Source organism: Taudactylus pleione, unplaced genomic scaffold (assembly GCF_031769625.1).
Source record: "Taudactylus pleione unplaced genomic scaffold, aTauple2 ptg000117l, whole genome shotgun sequence".
Taxonomy (NCBI): domain Eukaryota; kingdom Metazoa; phylum Chordata; class Amphibia; order Anura; family Myobatrachidae; genus Taudactylus; species Taudactylus pleione.
Genome location: NW_028284519.1, coordinates 22,152,185 through 22,173,482, shown reverse-complemented (window position 1 = coordinate 22,173,482; position 21,298 = coordinate 22,152,185). Strand labels below are relative to the sequence as shown.

The window sequence follows — 21,298 nt, the reverse complement described above, 5'->3', positions numbered from 1 at the left end:
TTGATTTTATACACCTGTGGCAACGGGTCTGATTGAAACACCTCATTTCAATAATTAACAGGTGTGGCCAAATACTTTTGTCCATAGGGTGTGTATATATATATATATATATATATATCTGTTGAAATCCAGTTTAGTTTATCTTGTATGGAGTCGAATGGCAACTACAATAGGTGTTTATATCTAACACATATACTGTACACTTAAACAAAAGAAATACCATACAAGTGTGGATCAAGTAAAGAGTTCCTTAAAGTCTCCCTCGGCAATCTGCTGTGTACTTTGAAACAGCATGGAGGATTAACCGCAATCCAGCGTGACACCTTGCCAGCTTTAAATACTGCACTTGTAACTTGTGAAATACTGATTGGCTCCTGTGCTTTTTTGGGATTTAACTGCTTTTTGACATTCTCCCATTAAAGAGGTGAGCTTACCACTCACAGTGTGCACTATATAAATAACTGGTAATAATAAATAAATATGGATCGCAACATTAAATTGTACAAAAGTATAGTCACCAAGACCATAATGACATCTGTAGTTGCATAATAATAATTTAAGCTATTTACATTTCCAATATTTACACTGAATAGTTTGAGCTGTTTTGAATTGACTGTATGTGAATCTATCATACAGTAGCATCAATATACTCTATATTTATTACCAATTCTCAGTGCTTTAATCCTGATTTGCATATTTCACCAGCAATATAACCACTTGTTGGTTTGATTGACAATTTAATTATCTGCTGCTGTTTCTCCAAGTGTGATTACATTTTATTTTGTTGATTTATTTTTTTATTAAATGTTATGTTTAAAATTAAACTACATATATACAATTTTTAGTCTTGTGTATTTTCATTAACGTTGCCATCATGTGATTATAATCATGTAATACAATTTTTATTTATAATACTTTTTGGTACTTATCAATTGAATCCTTTACAATTTAAATACATTGGAGGAGTGTTTTTTTCCCATTATACAGTCAATGTTAGCTGTGTGTAACACCTAGGTGGTGTATACATAGTATTACAGTGTTATTTTTGTCATTTTATGTTATATTCTGGTTTGATCATCAAAGAAACTCTGAAGAGTCAAGCAAAAATTCAGTTTTTTTTTAAATATATATATATTAGCTTGTGGAATGCAGACACTTCTAAATAGCATACCATATAAATAATTGAAGTCTCCATTTTCAGATTGAACTTTTGGAGTAGGCACAGGAATTTATTGAAAAACTACAAATCTACACAATCTCCAATATAAATAACAATTTGGTATGCTTCTGCTTTCGCGTCCCATTCATTCATATCTATCTATCTATCTATATCTATATATATATATATACACACACATACACTATATATATTAGAGATGTCTGTTTCGTCATTTGGATTTGCCAAACCAATGTGACTAGTTTTGGCTTTTTTAAAAAATTTACAAAAAAGGCTAACAACCTCGGATATATATATATAGGTTGAGTGTCCCAAAAAAAAAATGCTTGGGAACAGGGTTAGTTTGGATATCGGAATATTCCATATTTTGGAATATTTGCATCCCATACTGAAATTTCTTGGGAATGGGACCCAAATCTGAACACAGAAAGCATTTAATTATATATACACACCTTATACACATAGCCTGCATGTCATTTTATACAATATTTTCAATAATCTTGTGGCTCAAACAAAGTTTGTGTACATAAATTAATTTCATGTTTGTTTCAAATACACCTTATACACAGAGCCTGCAAGTAATGTTATAGTATATTTTTAATAATTTTGTGCCTTAAACAAAGTTTGTGTACATTGAACCATCAAAAAGGTTTCATTATATATATATATATATATATATATAAATAATATTTTTTTTTCAACTTCCTAATCAACATAAAGCACTTGATCCAATCAAATTAATGCACTTATTTGTAAAAAATGAATTAGGGACAAGCAAAAGGAAATAAGTAATTGCATTGGTATTCACCACCAGCCTTCCCCGTAGTTAATACTTGGTGGAATAACCTTAGGCATTATTATCTCTCTGAGTCTACTGAAGTAAGTGTCTATTAGTGTTGCATATCTAGACAATGGGATTTGAGCCCAAACTTTTTTGTCAAAATTGCTCAAGCTCCATTGGGTTGGTGGACAGCAATTTTTAAATGTTGCCACGGATGCTCAATTGCATTGAGATCTGAGCTATGACTAGGCCACTTCAGGACATTACATTTTGTGGTTAAGCCACTTCAGTGTTGTAGACTGCAGCAGGTTTTCCTCCAGGATTTCTCTGTACTTTGATCCATCCATTATCCCCTTGTTAGTCCCTGTCATCATGCATCACTGCAGGGATGGTGATTTCACTGCATGTGCAGGTTTTGCGCCTTATCTTTATAGTTGAAGAGTTTCAAAAGTGTTCTCACCAGACCATAGCAGAATCCTCCATGGACTGGTATCCCACATGTCTTTCATCAGACTGTAGCTGGGATTTGATAGCAGTTTTGTTTAACAAGGGTTTTCTTATTGCCACCCTTATGAGGTGTGCGTGAAATTTTTGTCCTATGCACAGTTACTCCCATCTCTGTCATGGAGGACTAACTATCTTACAGTTGCCATTAGCCTCCATTACTACAGCTCTTCTTGCTGAGACTCGGGTTTGGAGAACGGCCACTCCTAGGCAAGTTCACAGGTGTTCCATATATTTTCCTTTTTTTATGACGGACTTGACTGTGCTTTGGGGTATTTTTAATACCTTGTAAATATTAGTATACCCTTTTTTTAGATTAGTACTTCTCAATGACCTAGATTTAAATTTTTTTGTCTTCATTTTGTAAAACTTGCAGAAACAGGTGTAATTCTGCTGTAATCATGTGACACACCTCACCTGCACTCAGGTGGCTCCAGTAACCTATGTGACTTGTGATGGAAGTTTGTAACATCAGAGGACATCTAGCAAGGGAGTGAATATTAATGAAATCACTTATTTTTAGTTTTTTGTTGCGATAAATTTTAACAATGGGGTGGATTAAAAAAATTACTTTGTGTTTTGGGTTTAAATATTTTTCATAGCCGCTGTACGCATTCATATGTTTATTATCTGTCTATAATATAATGATCTTAAATGTCAATCTAGCAGTTAGCAATAGAGCCGAATGAAAGACCCTCTCCCCCACAGCTCTCACTGGCTGTGATGCCTGGGACACAGCCTCTCTTCTCCCCAAAACGTGGCATGGATGTACAGGTCTGTTCCCTTCCGTCAGCATGAGACACACACACACACGTTGAGGACAAAGATGGGAAAGATGGACTAAAGGGAAAGGGATGAGAGGGGCACATGGGGGGGAGCAGAGACTAGAGACAGACTGGGGGTAGTGGGGACAGAAATGTGAAAGATGGGGGGGACCAGAGATGAGAGAGACATGGGGGCAGAGATGAGAGAAACATGAGAAGGACAGAGACGATGGGGGTGAACAGAGATAAGACAGACACAGGGGAAGGGGGAAAAGTGTGAGAGATGGGAGGGAGCAAACAGCTGATAGAGTTGGGGAGGGGTGACAGATGAGAGACCTGGAGGAGGGGTACGAAGAGAACAAGTTGGAGAGGAGTACAAAGATGGAGGGGACAGGTACAGAGATGAGAGAGATGGAGGGGAAAGGAACAGAGATGAGAGCAAAAAAGATGGAGGAGTACAGAGGTGAGAGAGAGAGAGAGATGAAGGATACATATGAGAGAGAGAGATGGATGGGTACAGAGATATGAGAGAGATGGAGAAGAGGGGTTCAGAGATGAGTGAGACTAGATCAGGAAGAGAGACAGGCGGAGTAGGGGAAATACAGAAAAGAAAAATCCTGCAACACTGGGTACTAGTTAGCAAGCGAATATCTGGCCCAAGACACAAATGTATTTATGAATTCGGTATGTAATGGCGGCTGTCGGGGTGCCTCCTGCCAAAATACAGACAGCGGCATCCCGTTGGTTGGTATCCCGACAGTGTTCTGGGAAGTAAACTTCCCCTCCCCCCCCCCCCCCTTTTTGTAGCCTAACCTTAACCCGTTAGTGCCTAAATCTAAGACTCCCCCCTTCATGCCTAACCCTAACCCCCCCCTGTGGTGCCTAACCCTAACCTTCCCCCCCAAAACCTAACCCTAACCCCGCTACACTGCCTAAACCTAAAGAGGCTAACAGTAAGGGCGCCCCAGACTTACATCGTACGGGCTGGCCTTCTTCTGGATTCCGGCGTCGGGATTAAGATAGGCGTCGATATTTAGATGCCTATCTTAAGTCCCTTGTCAGGCTTCCCCCATCGGGATTTAGACCGCCATCGCTGGTTTCATAACTACATACTGTATTTATGTATGTATAAGATGATAAAGAACATTTTTGCATCTTTGGAGGTGTTTTAAGAAAGACCATCATAAAATGATAGAGGAAACAGACAGCTTTTAAAGTGGTAGCTGGTCTCATATACATGTTTCATAGTTACGAGATGAGAGGTGTTAAAAGATGATTTACACCAAAAGTATACTTTTATGCTCTCAAAAACAGAGTGACGCCAGCATTGAGCTTGATCTGGTTACTACTATTAATAAAAGAGAAGTTACGCAATTCAGTGACCTTCGGATCCCTGGACAGATGTAAAAGGATCATGGACATAACTCACAGCTGAGGTTAGTGGTAGGTTTAGGGTTCCCGGGGGGAAGTTGGAGTTAGGCACTCCCCCCGGGGGATTTAGGCGGCGGGGAAAGGGGGATTAGGGTTAGGCACTTGGGGGGGAGGTTAGGGTTAGGCAACCCTACGGGAGGGTTAGGGGGTAGAATTAGGTTAGTAAATACCTTATACAGGTAATACCTTACCTTTGACGATCGGGATTTCCTCCTCTGCCAGGATGCCGCTGTCGGGATTAGAACCGCCGGTCATTGTATGTATTCCCATTCAGGGATGTACTGTCTGGGCAGAGCCTCCCCTGTCATATTCCCCTCCCCTATCATACTCCCTGTCATGCTCCAGAGTTTTGATATAAAAACAATTAAAATAATACAAAGAAGATATTTATAAACTTATAAACATCTTCTTTGTTTATTGTAATAATTTTTTAGTTAAAACTGTCCAAATCTGCGGAGCTCCCTAGAATTGCACGGAGAGATGAGAGCTCAGCCTCACCTCTCAGACACTGCTTGCAGACCTGGGACCAGGCCACAGAAATAGCCAAAAGAGGAATGCCTCACTGTGTATGGGGGTGGTGGTGTGCCTTGAGCACTGATGGACACCTTGGAGGGGTCTTGTGACCAGGAAGTGCACTGCTCAGACACACACCGGAGTTCAGTCAGCAGCAGCAGGAAGAGGAGAGACACAGTTTGTGATGCAGGTAGGAGAGGCAATAGACACTGAAGCTTAGTGTAGTGAGGGGAAAGTTACAGTGGGTAGAGCAGTGATTCCCAACCACGGTCCTCAAGGCACACTAACAGTCCTGGTTTTAGTGATATCCATGCTTAAGCACAGAGGGTTAAATCAAAATAACTGAGGTACTAATTAAGTCACCTGTGCCCAGCTATGGCTAGCCTTAAAACCTGGACTGTTAGTGTGCCTTGAGGACCGTGATTGGGAACCCCTGGGGTAGAGGGTGAGACAGGCTCCCGGCACTCAGACCCATCCCCATGTGTGCCTCCCCAGCCACTGACCTCACGTTACTGCTACCAACATGACCCAATTACTTAAAGTAAAATCTTTACAGATGAAGAAATCACTCTGTTGCTCCTCTTCCAGCTACAGATGTGTCCTTATATAAAGTGGCTGCATCTGTGGTGTCTAAGATGCAAATTTAAAGAAAAAGTCGCTACACTACACCGCTCAGCGCGGCTCTAATGAGTCTTGGTGTATGAGGAAACATCTGTACCAAAGGGCCGCACATGGCTCTTTCACAGTTGAAGCACTTCTGTGCACCAGGGAATCAATGAAAGTTAATGATAGTTAATAACTCAGAATGCTGCTCTTTTCTGGATAAAAGCCTGGTATTCATGAAAGTCTGCACCACACATTTCTGATTTCACACTTTTCCTTCAGAAATAAACCAGTTTGGCTATAAAAGCGAATAAAGCACTTCTCAAAAACACCTCAGCGCCCTACACTCTGGCTATCTCCTGTGTTTTTTTTTATATTAATGCTGCTCCATATGAAGAGACCACCAATTGTGAGGAAGAGGGGGGTGGGGGGGGGGGGGGGAGTTGACAGAGCCACACTATGCTATATGCAGGTATCATAAACAGAATGTATCAATTCAGGGGAAGACCGGCCTTGACACTCTCGCCACAAGATGATGCTCAAGTGAAACTTGTGGGGTCAGTCCCTTTTCCTACAGGGGGCGCTTCGCCTCCTGTCTCCTTCCACCTTTTGGTACGCTCTACCCTATCCATACTGAAGAACCAAGGTGTGGCCTGCACCTAATGAAGCCTGGGCCTCAGGTGAGTAAACCAGTTAGTCCTGCACACAGTCGAAGAACAGTACAAAATTCTGAAGGGTGACTGAGAAGTACTAGTTAGGTATCAACCTAACATGAGCAAACTAGTTTCAAAAAGGACAGGTACAGTAAGCCACTAACATCTTTAGTAAACATTAATGTATTTGTAAATGTTTGTACATGTTGTAATTGTGTAAGCACTCCGGGAAACTTTTTTGGCTTATATTGTTAAAACATCTGGCATCCAAAGAGAAAAACATTGCCTACCCCTGTTTTTCTGCAGTTTCTGACCTATTATGATCGAATAAATTTTGTATCAGACAAGGATCGTATCACCTTGCTAGTTGCAACAAAAGACTAGAAGTTAGGTTAATATAAAGGCTGTTTGGTGACTTGCATCATTTTAGAGAATACGTGTGGCCTGGTTATCATTGAGAACCTGATTTTTTTCATCATCAGTTATCGTTTCACAAAAAAAATAAAAAATAGTTTGAAGCATTTTCAAAAAAAAAATATCGACTGGACATCTGTACTCAGCTACCCCGCAGATTCTTGGCCGAAGTAGGAAGAATTAAATGCTGTTTTCCTAGGACAATCTGTACAGATATGTGCATGTGTGAACTGGCTTACACATATGTGGTGGAACTGAACGCCCAGATTTGGTCATCAGTTGCACTAATGAAAGATAAAAAAATCCCAAAAGATAGACTTTAAAACCATTAAATTTAAAAACAAAACATGCGTTATTCTCAGAATAAAGCATTTTTTCCCTTATTTAATTCGATATTTCCTCTCCATGCCGAGAGAGTACAACAGAAGGTGTATTTTAGTGGTACAAGTGCTGCCATGTTAAATACACTTCAAGGCAAAACCATGTAGAAGCCTTTACCAACAAAAGCCAACAAATCTTACTGCCAGCAAAAGCGATACTTTCTGCAGCAGTAATCCATTTCAATTATGCTTTTCATAAGTTTCTGTGTGCAACAGGATTGAAACTAAAATGACTGACAAACCAATGTTAGTAGAAACAGTTATTTAACGGGGATATTAACCCTAGAGAATCTGTAATTTTTGAGGAATGTATTTCTAAATAATTTTTTGCATATTAATTTGGCTCGGAAGAAAAGCAATGCAAACAGTCTGCAATTTCCCTGACTTGGCATCAAAGTCGGCCAACATACTATAGAGCCTATCCTGTTATACTTAGGTAAACTCCAGAGTTTTGACTATAAAAATTAGAAGAAAAAGTTTAAGAAAATATTATAAATATCTTCTTTGTATTATTCTAATCATGTTTATAGTAAAAAACTCTGGAGTAAAAAAAAAAAAAAGTGCATGGCAGGTGAGGCACTGCCTCACCTCTCTACCTTTTCCACACATCTCTGATGAAAACATGGAGCGGTCGTACGGAAAAATTCTAAACAAATGTAAACACTTACATAAACACATTTAATAGGTTTGTTTTAAAAAGCAGAATGCTTTATATGAAACAGCTAATAATATTCACAAATATACTGTATACTTGGAATCACAACTTTGCATCAGACCTGTGATCAACTGACAGGTGCTTTATCCAGCTTATATTCTGCATCCACATACCGCTCTAACTATGCCTTTTTTATATTTCTTGATTACTTTTTCTGCTAGTCTACCATAGTGCCACATTATCATTGCAGCCAGGAAAAAAATCTGCTCCCCCGACAAATCCACAGGAGAGGGGTAGACAAAATAATAGAGAACTGAGGGGCCAGTCAACATAAAACTAGAAAACAGTAGGAACTTCTAAGGATCCAAAAGATTGCATCCACTAGTATTAAAAGAAACGGCTTCCAAATTGTAGGCAAATTGCCTACCTGGCTCTTGTAAAATAGGAGAGTCAGGGACAGCAGTGGGTGTCTCAGCACTGGACAATTGTATAGATAAAGACTGGAGATCACACCACACCGCAAATGCCTATATTCAATGTTCGCCCAAGCACCAAGTGTCTCTCGGGTAAGCATTACTTTAACCCCATAACAATGGGACTGAAATGTCCTATGCGGTCTATGTGGTTGGGGACCCAATAGTGGCATTACTATTAACTCCTTCTGTAATCTAACTTGTCAAGTCCCAAGAAAACTGCGTAGAGAGGACCACAAAATGTCATGTGAGGATCTCCACACACACACACGCTTGTCCTCTAGCATGTAAACTGATTGAGATCATGATATTATTTTTGGCAGCGCTTATCATTTCATAGTTGATAAAGTAATTTTTGGCGCAGGATCCACCAAATGAAGAATTGGGAACAATTCTTTAAAACAAGTGTCTCAGTCTATTGGAAAATCGCCACAGATAAACCAATCTCATCAGTCATAGAGAGGAGACCGTGAAATACATCATACACAGAATCCACAGAAAAACCTGCGTTTCATGCGTGCACTTGCCTGCTTCTTCAGACAATATAGGCCATTATTTTTTAGTCTTTGGTCTGGACACAGCGTCAGCACTCTGAAGTTAGAGATTGTATTATAACCTTAAGAATGAGATTCTGACGATCTGAAAAATACTGCAATAAACTATTTGAAGAGGCAGGCACCTGTGAAATGCGTTACAAGTTTATTAGGATTCTATGTATGATGTATTGGATGGTCTTCTATCTATTACGGATGAGATTGGATTACTGATTATCTCCATCTGTAACCATTGTTCAATAAACTGAGTTTTAAAGAATAGTTACAGATTCTTCATTTGATGGAACCTGCTCCAAAAAGGACTTTGTTTGTATTCGGATTCAGAGGGAGAGGTTTTGGATTCCTCCTTTTCCTTCCAAGGCGGCAACCACCAGTAACTGACTGCATATAGTTCCCCAAGTGGATAGGGCGCAGATCCTCATTTCCTATACGATTCATAGAGGCAGGGGCGTCTTAAGAGAGGAGGGGGCCCGTGTGCATTCTATGTCCGGGGCCCCCTTCTCTCTTCCCCCGGTGGCTGGCCGGCCACCACAGCATCAGTAGACTCTGGGTACGCGCAGATCGCCAGGGAAATGGAGCCGCTGCCATTTTCTGGCGATTTCCTCATTGCGCAAAATTACGGAAAAATGGCCAGGGGCCCATGTGCACTGCACAACCTGCACCCATTATAGATATGCCCTGCATGGAGGGCCTGATTCGGAGTCGCATGTAAAGTGGGCACAAGTGCGGAGAGTTACAGCAGCCAGATTCACTACCTCATACCCATGCTAGTATCTGCACGGTTTTATCCGTATAGTTGTACTGTCCACTGGTTTTTACAGCAGCAATCATCATCATCATCAACATCATCATTATCAGCACTTACATCTGCCCCATGCTGAGTGCAAATGACCTGTCAGAAACAGGTGCTCCTTTGCCATACACATGTCTTATAATAGTGCGGTAGAATGGTAACATGCCCACAACATTCCCACAAAATAGAGGCCCTGATTCAGAGCCGGACGCTCTGACAGAGCACTCGCTCTGAATCAGGGCGTCTTTTTTTATTTATTTATGGAGCAGCCTCCTGGCCGCTCGCATTGCTGTGGGTTGCCACCCACAGCTAACGCGAACGGCCAGGATGATGGTCGCGATGGTCAAGACCATCGCGAACATCGGACTTGCGATGAGACCCTTGTGGTAGGGTCTCGTGGCCGCAAGCCCCAGAGAGCTTTCGGCTCTAACAGAGAAAGCTCTCCCACTGACATCACTTGTGATGTCAGTGGGGCCGCCCCCAGACGGTAGGCGTTCTCATGGCAACGCCTCCGTCTGGGCAGCCACCACCCCCGGCCCGCCCACCAAAGGGGGCGTGCTGTCACTCAACATCGACCTTTGGTGCGAGACCCGGAGCGACAGATTGCCCATCGCTATCTGGGTCTCGCGCGTGCGCATGATGGAGCCGGCTCCGTCGTGCACATGCGCTCTGGGCCACCATCGACCCGGTGGCAAGCGCTCAGCGCTTGCGACCGGGTCTGAATCAGGCCCAGAGGTCTACTGTGCATTAGTAAAGAATTGGTCCAGTTAGCATACAGAGCCATATGCGCACGGAGCATCTGTTAGGTATGGTGCAAGAACTAGATGCATCAACTTTCGGACATAAGTTTGACTCAAAATCAGTATGTGATAGGACAGTGCTTGCTAGAGTACTCACAATGGCAATGAGAATAGCATTATAATCTTCCAAAATAACACCCTTAATATCAAAGGAAACAATTAATATGGCTTTTCCAATACATGGACTGGCGTTATGTCTCAGGATCGCACTGGAAGATCCAGGTTTCATCACAGGTAAAAACTATCTAAAAAATGTGAATCCGCTCGAATTTGTTCCAAAATGTCTGTACCAGGGGCGTATCTATAATGGGTGCAGGCCCCGCACCGCACACCCTGCACCCATAATATTACTTACCCCCCCGGAGTCCCACGTCGGCACCGAGGTCCAGCGCTGTAAAACGACTGGAAAATGGCTGCAGTGGCCATTTTCCCATCGTTTGCGCATGCGCAGTACAGGGACAATGGCCGCTGCGGCCATTTTCCAGGTGACCTGTGCATACACTATAGACTCTGGGCACACTCTAGTGCCCAGAGTCTATAACTCCAGTGCTGGCAGCGCACAGCTCAGTGCGCTGCCGGCCGCCGGACGGAGAGGAGGGGGCCCGTGTCGGAGACTGCACACGGGCCCCCTCCTCTCTAGAAACGCCCCTGGTCTGTACAAATTCGCTTTCACTTTTCTCTCTCTACTGTTGAGTAAAGCATTTATACGACGCACGGAAAAAAACACAACTTATTTGAACGCTGTGTGACAGCATGATATCTGTGCAAGAGGGGTGAAACTTGCAAAACCGTTTTGGGATAGTCCAAGGTCAATGTTTCCCCACTCCCTTTTAACTCATGCAGTATGGTTTCTTTTTTTACAAGTAGTGTCTCGTTATTTAATAGTCATACCTCGTATGCAGATATATTTTACAGATAAATAGATCAAACTATTCTATCTTACATTCATGAGTAACAATCAGTCTATCATGGGTTCTAGGTATTCGGAGTCTGTAATAAAAACAAGTATATGAACTAAACAACAAGATTTTATACTCATCTGGAGAACACTGGTAACAGTGAGGAGTAGGCACTAAACGGTTAATTCTATTGAGGTTAAGACTCCCCTCCCTCTCAAACACTCCCAACGCCACCTGCAAGTCAGTTTTTACTCTTCCACAAAATAAAAAATTGGATTCAGCGAAAATAATAACCAATCGTAAACATAAACATAATAAACAACAACGATTAACTTGATGGTCTCCTTTTATAATCTATGCTGCTCCTATACAGCAACTCTGTATTGCTCTGAAACATATATTCTTTAAAGAGTGCATAAGATTGTCAATTTAAAAATAATCTTTTAATATACAAATGTATATATAATAAAACATCAATATAGGAAAACACATTCCTCGGAGTGAGAATAAAGTATAATCAATGAAAAAGCACAAGTCTTAAAGTTCCTAATATGACTGGTTCAGTCCACGTAAATCCAAATAAGCCTTGTGCTTGCTGAATCAAATATTCCAACATGATTAATATCAAATTATTCCAGAGTGTAAGTGACAACCACTTTGCAATGTCTGCTAATAGTTCAGGCCGCTCTTTAGGGCTTATATCTGTAGAAACCAGAGATGTCAGAATCAGTGCTGCACTATGCTCAACCTTCCCTTTGAGCCTTTGGAACCTAAAGGGAATACACAACCGATATGGTGGAGTTACTATTCCAGTCTTATACTAATATTGAAATGTCCTGTGAGTGCAGGGGGAGAGAGGGAGCGCTGCCAGTATGTGGATGGCAGTCTGCGCTATGCTCAACCTCACAATTGCTGTCAATATACAGAAGTGCTATTACTGCAGGGGTAAAGGGAGAGTGCAGCCAGTATTAGGGAATAATCATCAGCATGGACTTAGCTATAGTGGGTGCAAGAAGTACCTTCACTATGGGCCCCATAGGATTAGGGGGCCCTGGAGCCAGCTCAAATTAGATCTGGCCTATTGCCCAGGCCTGAAAAGGAGGTCTCATCAGCGGTGATCTCTCCCTCTCAGGAAAGCCCCACACTGATATGACACATCTCCCAACACTCCTGTTTCTCGCTCACAGACACAGCTGAGCGAATCAGTAAGCCCAGTATTGCCAGAGAGTGGACTTTTCCTTGTTTACAGCCTTTGTGCAGCTAGGGGGTGGGAACTGAGCTCAGATATTAGGACTGTCCCAAAAAAAAAGGACTGTGTGCCTAAAATAAGATCTCCACTCAAAATGGTGTTTTCTGAATTAGGAAATATCCCCTCCGGAAGAAGCTGATTGGTCCTCTCTGTGTGGCATAATGTGAACTGGAGGCACTGTGTGGCATAATGTGTACTGGCAGAACTAGCGTAGCATACTGTGCACTGGTAGGAATATAATGTGGCATAACATGAATTGGTGGTACTATTACTGTATGGTGCATAAAATAAACTAGGGCAATATTATGGGGCATAAAATGAACCACCACCGAGGAGAGAGGTGTCTCTCTGGAAGATTTGGGAAGGAGCCCCTTCAAAATGTTGCTATGGGGCCCACAAAGTTCTGGCTACACCCCTGAACAGTAGGCTGCACTTTGCTCACCCTCACCCTTCAGACAAATATGCAATACTCAAACCACATCCAACAGATGGAGAGAATTTCCTTCTGAAAAATGTGACTGACGATTGCCGGCAAAACAGTCTCTTGATTGATATGAAAACACAAAACCACCTTCAGCTGAAACACTGGGCTTGTAAGCAAAACCAACCTATCAGGATAAAAAAATGTAAAATGGAGATTTACAAGAGAGCCACCAGCTCAGACTAACGCTGGCCATACACTAGTATGACCAGCATAAGATAAGATTCATCTTACGATTTCCCTTTAACTCCCCGGCAGCACCCTGGCAGTCCCGGCCACACGATGTACATACGATCTCACGATACAATCGATCTACAGTTTAGGAGGGAAGGTCATTGAATGAATACACACTTCTTTAAAATGTCACAGAAATGACGTCGGTCGGAAGCACAATGCATCGAATGAACAAATACACGGCACGATCTGCATGCGATAACAATAGATAAGATGGGCTGCACATCTAATCATAAGATACGTTTAAAGAGCGGCGGGAGCGCGCATCGGATCGCATCCTACCTAAAAAATATACGATATCCATACGATTCATCGTACAACGCGTCGAAAATCAGGCAATCGTCCCGAAATCGCAGTAGTGTATGGCCAGCATAACTGCAGAGGCTATAGCTAACAAAAAACAAACGTGGCAACCTGAACTGGCCAGCAACCCGATGCTCACACCAGCTAATATACATTTTTCAGACCCTAAGATAGATGGCTGCTGTCACAGGCTTCCTAGCCTTAATCATAGTCTGTAGCATCGCATTTGAAAACCTCTCAAGATCTGGATATCAAGTGGCATGCCTTCAAAGCCAGACGTTGCAAACTTGGGTGCCGATATGGTCCCTGTGTGAGCAGATAATCCCTGACCAGAAGAGACCAAGAGGAATCCACCAGCATGGACAATAGATTGGTATACCTTGCCCTTCTCAGCCAAGTTGGGGCCAAAAGCAGCATGTGCGCGCTCTCTCTCCTGATCCGCTGGTAGACATTCGGCAACAGCATGTATTGGTGGAAACATATAAGCTAGCTGATCTTACTCCATAACAGGGAAACTTTTGTCTAACCTGGAGGCCATCATATCCATCTTTGGAACCTGAGTGTTTCACAATCTAACTGAAGATCCCCTGCTGGTTTCCACTCTCCTGAGTGAACCCTATGCCAACTGAGAAATTCGGCCTCATAATTGCCCAGTCATGGAATAAATACCACAGAGATGACTGGAACAAACTTCTCTGTCCATCTCATTATTCAGGATGTCTTTGACATTGCTAGACACCTTCTAGTGCCACCCCTAGATTTTTGTAAGAGGTTCTAAGCCTCAAAACATTGTACACTGCCCTAAAGGTGCTCATCCGCTAGACTACTTAATTGAGCGATTGAACGATAACGATAACGTTCATAAATCATTTGCAAATAGTTTGCAAAAATGTCTAAAACGACCAGTGATGTGCACTCCCGCTGGTCGTTTAGACATCTATCATCGGGCAAACATGCTGGACAACCTAACGAGAACGTCAGGTTCAGCATGTTTGCAGATGACTGATGTGCCTACACTGAACGACTGCTCGTTCAGTGTAGGCACATCACAGACTGACAAACGACTACACGATTACAATGTCATAATCGTGCAGTCCTTTTCATGTCTTCTAGTGGATGGGCACCTTTAGTTCCAGAAAATTGATTGGAAGATCAGACTCCTTCCTGGACCAGCTGCCCTAAAACTGCAGCCCCAAGGTGAGAATCCCCCAACCCAATAAACTGGCATCTGCTGTGACCAGGGTCCAGTCCCAGAGAACTGGCACCCCTTTGTCAGGAGCGACTGGCATCACTGAATAGAAAGCTTGAACAACTGTTTGTCCAGTCTTTGCAACCATCTGTACCACTGGAATAGAATTTGGAGATATAGACCTCTGGAGTGGAACCTTGCCAATGGGACAGCCTTGAAAGAAACAACCATCTTCCCCAAAAGTCTCATTCACGCTAGGATTGACACCCACCTTGCATGCAGCAATGATCTCATAAGAGACAGCAGAACTGCCACTTTTCCCTCTGGAAGGAAAACTCTAACAGGTTGTGTCCAACAGCATCCATAAAAAGACCATATGCTGGGATGGCATCAGCTTAAACTTTGGGAAGTTTAAGATCTAGATGTGCTCCCCCAAAATTTCTATTACAACCTGCAATTGAAGGTTGAATTGCACACTGGACCTGTGCCTTGATCAGTAATCCATCTAAGTAAGGGAGATTGTTAATGCCCTGTCTCCACTTTGGTAAAAACACTTGGAGCTGTAGCAAACCCAAATAGTAAGGCTTGAAACTGGTAATGCAGAAGACCCACCGCAAACCTGAGAGACTAGTAATCCCCTGCCCAGATTGGTACTTTGCTGTTCTGGTATGAATCCATACAAGACTGTATACTCTGTGCCAACTGATCTATCCATGTCTCCATGGTCTTGTTTGCCAAAGCCACAGCCGGCAGCAGAGCTGTCCCTGCAAGTGCAAAGAAGGGCTTCAATATAGCCTCCATCTTACAGTCCGCTGAATCTCTCAGCAATGACATATTTGAAGTAGGAATGACTGTAGCTTTCGCCAGTGTATCAATAGGGGGATTTACCATAGGTGGCAACTCTGACTAATTTGTATCCCCCTACAAGAAAGGATATGTAAACTTAAACCCTGGTGGAACCTCAAACCTTTTATTCTGGCTTTGACCAATACTTTTCCTGCATTTTTGCATTTTACAGTTGTCTTGAGAAAGAAAGGTCCTGCTCCAGTAGGAGCATCTTCGGAGAGCTTTAAAGTCTGGTGAATAGCCATAATCAGATCTTGGACTTCCACACTATCTGGAGAATGCTCGTCCCATCCTGAATGGTCAATTCCATCTTGAACTCAAGTTTCCTCCTCCACAATGATAAGGGCCTACTCCGGGTCTACCATATTACTCTGATCAACAGGGATATGTAACCTGGGAGCTAATAAAAGCTGAGCACAGGATGGAGTGGAAACACTTACCTCTGTCTGCCGATTTACTCAATAGGCCAAATCTGCAATGGACTGAGCCATGACCTTAGCTTTCGGATGCTTACCCACCATGCATACACAGAAAAGAGGGATAACTTATGTCTAATACTCCAAATATTTTTTTTCAAAAATCGGAGCTCATTCACTAAGTTAAGTTTAAACTTATTAGTTAAACCAGAACCTGCTCCCCTGTCTGCAACAAAAGTTATAGCTAACAGTACAATTTAAGAGAAAAGAAAAACCTATGGACATTATCAGAGCTAAGCAGCCATCTCAAAGAAAGCCCCAGAGACATTCATAAACAACCTGCAGCTAGCCCACTCCTCACCTTCAGCCACAAAAAGGCCTGAAGATTAGCGGTTTTATATGTCTCTGCTGTCCCAATCAAGATGGCAGCCATTTCCAACCACAGTTCACCAGAGGAGCTACACAAACAAAATAGCAGCACTTACTGGGGATGGGGAACTGAGGCCTTCATTGCAACTCCGGTTCCCCAAATGAACTTCCTTTCCTTCCGCTCAGTATTACTCGTTGGTAAGCTGTAGCGGGATGCGGCGGCTCCAGCAAGATGGTGCCATCCATTACCAGAAGACGCAGACAGAGTAACTGCACCTGGAGGGGGTTTACCGGGACCTCATCACCATCTCTTGCCCGCCTATCGCCTTAACGGAACCCCACAAGGTCAGGCTTTGGTTGACATTTTGTGCCTCCTTAACACGTCCAGACGCTATCCAAAAAGTAAGCTGTGACGATATCAATTAAAGCTGTAGCTTCCTGGGATCAGGATCTTTGAAATGTGCAGTATTATGGGACTCATGCCCACCCGTGGGTTTCTGGTGTCCCTCAAGGGCAGGTTGCGGCCATGTGGGCACAACACCAAGCTATTGGTGCTGTAAAACCGCTCCTTTGGCACACTGAGTCCGATAAGGGGGCTGAGGTGCCTGTGGGAAAATACTAAATAAAACAAAAAGACTAGAAAAAAAACAAAAGCCTCAAAACATCTAAATTTAAAAACTGAACTGCAGATGGAGATGGAAGAGGGAGTTTAAGACTCAAAATAATTATTTATTTAGTGCCTACTCCTCAGCCTTCCCACTTAACTCACTGTTTCTAGTTTCTCCCAGTTAGGACGAAAGAGGAATAGCATAACTCAGTAGTTAATATAGTAGTTAATTTAGTATAGATTAAAAAAAGGCTCTTACGGTGAAGAAACACAGATCTGCTAAATATATTACACAAGTGACATTATCACCAGGTGCAGAGAAGGAACACTAAGGAACTCTTATTTACAGGAGTTGCAGCACAAGTGAGGACACACATCTGTGCCACGGACTCATCAGCTGCTCATTGTTGTGCTATATTCTGGACATAATTAGCCTTTCCCTGCCAGTGCTTAGCTGACACACCTCTCCTCCAAAGCACTGCTGATCTTGGTCCCAATGTCATTATGCTTCTCATACAGTAGATAAGTAAATACCAACACACTAATCCATCACTCTGCGCTTCCTCTTGCATCATCTCTATCAGAGGAGTACGTATAAAGGATGTTCCTGTATCACCATGCTCTTCTTCATGTAGTTACTGTAAAGTGTATAATGGCACCAGTAGTGGAGGTACACAAGAGAGATGGCTACATCTGCAGAACTTGGAAGGGCAGATAAAAGGTTGGGAGTAGGTAGAACCTTGTTTCAGCCACTTAAGGGCCTACAAACATAGGTATCTCACTTGCATTCAGATAGAGAGGAGAGATGGAAATTCATATAGTGAGATACAGTGACCCAGTGCGCATGGTAGACTTTGTAGGTAGATGGAGTGGAGAAAGGTAGAACATGGTCTACTTTCTCCTTCCCTGTTCCATCATCTTCTATGGAAAGATGATTGTGTGACTTACCTTCACACCTCTTCATAGCACCCACCTCTCTCCATAGAGAACAATGATCTCAATGCGGACTTTCATCTCTACTCTGTTCAGTTGTCAAATACAAAGTGGAGGAGGGACAGAATGAACAACTGTCTTCAGTGTGTTCCAGAAAAATGGTCTGCAAAGGCTTCTGAGGCTCATCAGAACTTGGGATACAGCACTTGAGATTCATAATCCAAACCTCCTGCCTGCTATCCTACTATATGACTCTGCAGGGCGCCTTTCTGTGCCTAAATGGCAAAGAACAGAGGCTGACAGCTTGGGGTGATGTAGATAATAAAAAATATCAGCTTAAAATGTCTACATCTGTGTGTGGGAAGCTTTAATATTTAATCTACTGGTATTTTAAAAGAGGATCACGTCTCTCATCTAGAAATACAGAAGGTAATCATCCACTGCACACACAGAGTGTAGAGAGGACAGGGATCCACAAATGCCATAGTGTCGGCAAGATGCATTGTATACATGATGGAAGATATGTCAACATTTATTGCCTCGCCAGTAAGAGAGGGCAGTCTTCTGATACAATGGATTTAGGCTTCTGTGCTGTTCAAAGCATGTACTGGGGCTCTGAGCCTTGTGTAATTATGGAGGACCCTTCATTGTTCTCTTCCATACACAATGGAGACACACCATAAATATAGAGAGTTGAGGTTCTTCATCTGAGGGGTTGGTATTGTAATAATCCAGGATAGGAGATGAACAACCCACATACAATGAATTCAGTAATATTAGGCAATACATAGCAAATGGCTCAATTTTTCAACTCAAACCACGATAAATACCCGAAACAGATGTTCGTTTTGAGATATACAAATGTGATCAAGTGAAAAAAGAATGACCAGAAATAAAACTCAGAGGCCCTAATAATTGCTTCAATCTTTCTGAAAACCAGACAGGAAAACAATAGTCGGGACAGGTCTCTGGCCATTGCATGGTGTGTGACTGATGTATAAGGTAACACTATACGGGATAGATCCCTGTTACACATATAGAGAAGGGTCTAAGTATACACCAGAGTAAAGAGAATAGTGGTATTAAATCTTTACTATGCCGTTATAAATAGCCAATACAAAATTGTATATTATGTAAAATAGAAGATCTATATTGTCATAGGATATCTCCTGTAATCACAAACAGTATGAATTATGGTCCTGAATCAGAGCCGGACGCTCTGACCAGAGCGCTCGCTCTGAATCAGGGCCCACCTCCATAAATATGGGGCGTCCTCCTGGAGGCTCGTATAGCTGTGGGTCACCACCCACAGCATATACGAGTGTGCAGGATGATGGTCGCGATGGTCTTGACCATCGCCACTGCGAGCAGAAGCCTGTGGTTGAGTTTCTCAACCGCAAGGCCAGGAGTGATTTTGGCTCTCAGAGGGGCCGGCGTCTGGGAGGCACGCCCCCGGCACGCCCACCAAAGGGGGCGTGCTGTCAGTCAACATCGACAGCACGCCCCCTTTGATCAGACACTACGAGCGAAGGAAAGTCCTTCGCTCGTCGTCTCGCGCATGCGCACGACGGAGCTCCCTCCGTCGTGCGCATGCGCAGTGCACACCATCGACCCACTTGCGAGCGGACAGCCGCTCGCGAGTGGGTCTGAATCAGGCCCTATGTGCATTAAAAGGAACTATATGCACAATGTGCTAATGGCAGTGTGCATCTCTTTTCTCTGGTGTATACTTAGATCCTTCTCTATATGTGTAACAGTGATCTATCCCGTATAGTGTTACCTTACACATCAGACACACAATTCACCAAGGGCGAGCGCGGTAAACCCCCCCACTTTTTCCATTTATTACGAGAGGATAGGCAACCTCTCTTCTTTTACCAGCAGCACACTCAAACAACCTTAAACTTGATACCACGTCCAGTGCGCAAGGTAATATTATAGAATATATTATATAATACACTCGCATGCTCGTATACGGGTCAAGACAACAGCATATTCCTCCCGTTAAAATAATTTGTGTCTAATCAACGAAAGGCAAAGAACAAGAATCAAAGTAAAAAATAGGTTATTGAAGTGGACAATTTTATCTTTCACTCACCGTGGTCTCATCTTCATGAAGGACTTGATCGTACCCACTCAGAGCCACGCAGAAGATGATCGCTGTGACATCTTCAAAACAGTGAATCCACTTCTTCCGTTCTGATCGCTGCCCACCAACATCGAACAGCCTGATGGAACATCAACAGGCGTCAAATACCGCAGACAACAGTTTCAAATCCAAAATGCTTCATGGTGGTTTAGGTAACTATTGGATATTATTCCATCACAAGCTGTGAGTCAGCAAGTGTAAATTTTAATGAAACACCCAAAATTATAACTCCACAAATAACAAACCTATTCATACATTTTAAAGTGATAATTAATATGAGTCACAGCAGTTCTAGAATATCAGTCATTGCTAACTGAGACTTCTATGATATTTAATCATCTAATAATTTGAAACAAAAAGATAAAAACAGATAAGTAACAAAAGCAGTCAATAAGTATATTGCACCAAAAATAAATAAAAAATGTATACTTAGAATTTTTTTCCTTTTCCGTCACACTTTAACCACTACAGAGAGCTAAAGATTTTCTCCATTAAAGGACATGAAACAATCAAACATCTAATACTGTATCCTCTGATTAACTTTGTTGCATTAATCTTTCTTCTGAAGCCTTCTTGTACAATGTGTTGAAGTGAAGATTAGTTATAATTTAAAGACCTTTTAAGAGAACATTAAGATAGTGAATGTTGTTACCAAAGAAGATTAATTCATCTAATGTCGTTTAGAACTCTGTTTGATAGTACAAATACTGGCTAAATATCGCAGCCCTTTGTCTGCAAATACAGCAATTACTGGAAAGTTCATATACATCTTAAAAAGTGGTTTGAAAGTAACCTGAGAACTCGGTTTCTCCTGACAGAGTAAGTATGTCATTTTGGGTGGAAATAAGAGAGAAAATAAAATACGAACGCTTACTTACCTGTGATCTGTCACAGCAGCAATACAGCAGAAGAGGGTCTCTGATTACCTCTGTGTGAATATGGCCCAATTGGGCAGAAGGGAGATTCTCCAATGATAGACCATTAGCAGTATCAGAGGACTTGCTGAATCACAGCATTACTGCAGGGTATATTTTGATTTGATGCTCAACCACGTTTAATTGTCCCGACTGTTGCTCTGACAATACCGTAAAGTGAACGAATACCGTGCCCATATAAACTAAAAGATGT

At 42.3% G+C, this 21,298-nt stretch overlaps 1 protein-coding gene across 3 annotated transcripts in view; it reads right to left on the bottom strand.

The window, feature by feature from the left end:
* The window catches only part of GNAO1 (G protein subunit alpha o1), a 220,759-nt gene that overhangs the window by 17,190 nt on the left and 182,271 nt on the right, over positions 1 to 21,298 (bottom strand). For all 3 annotated transcript variants that reach the window (XM_088471918.1, XM_088471919.1, XM_088471917.1), the window contains exon 6: positions 20,120 to 20,249. In XM_088471918.1, coding sequence (XP_088328044.1) covers positions 20,120 to 20,249 — 130 coding nt within the window. The remainder of the gene's footprint in view (positions 1 to 20,119; positions 20,250 to 21,298) is intronic.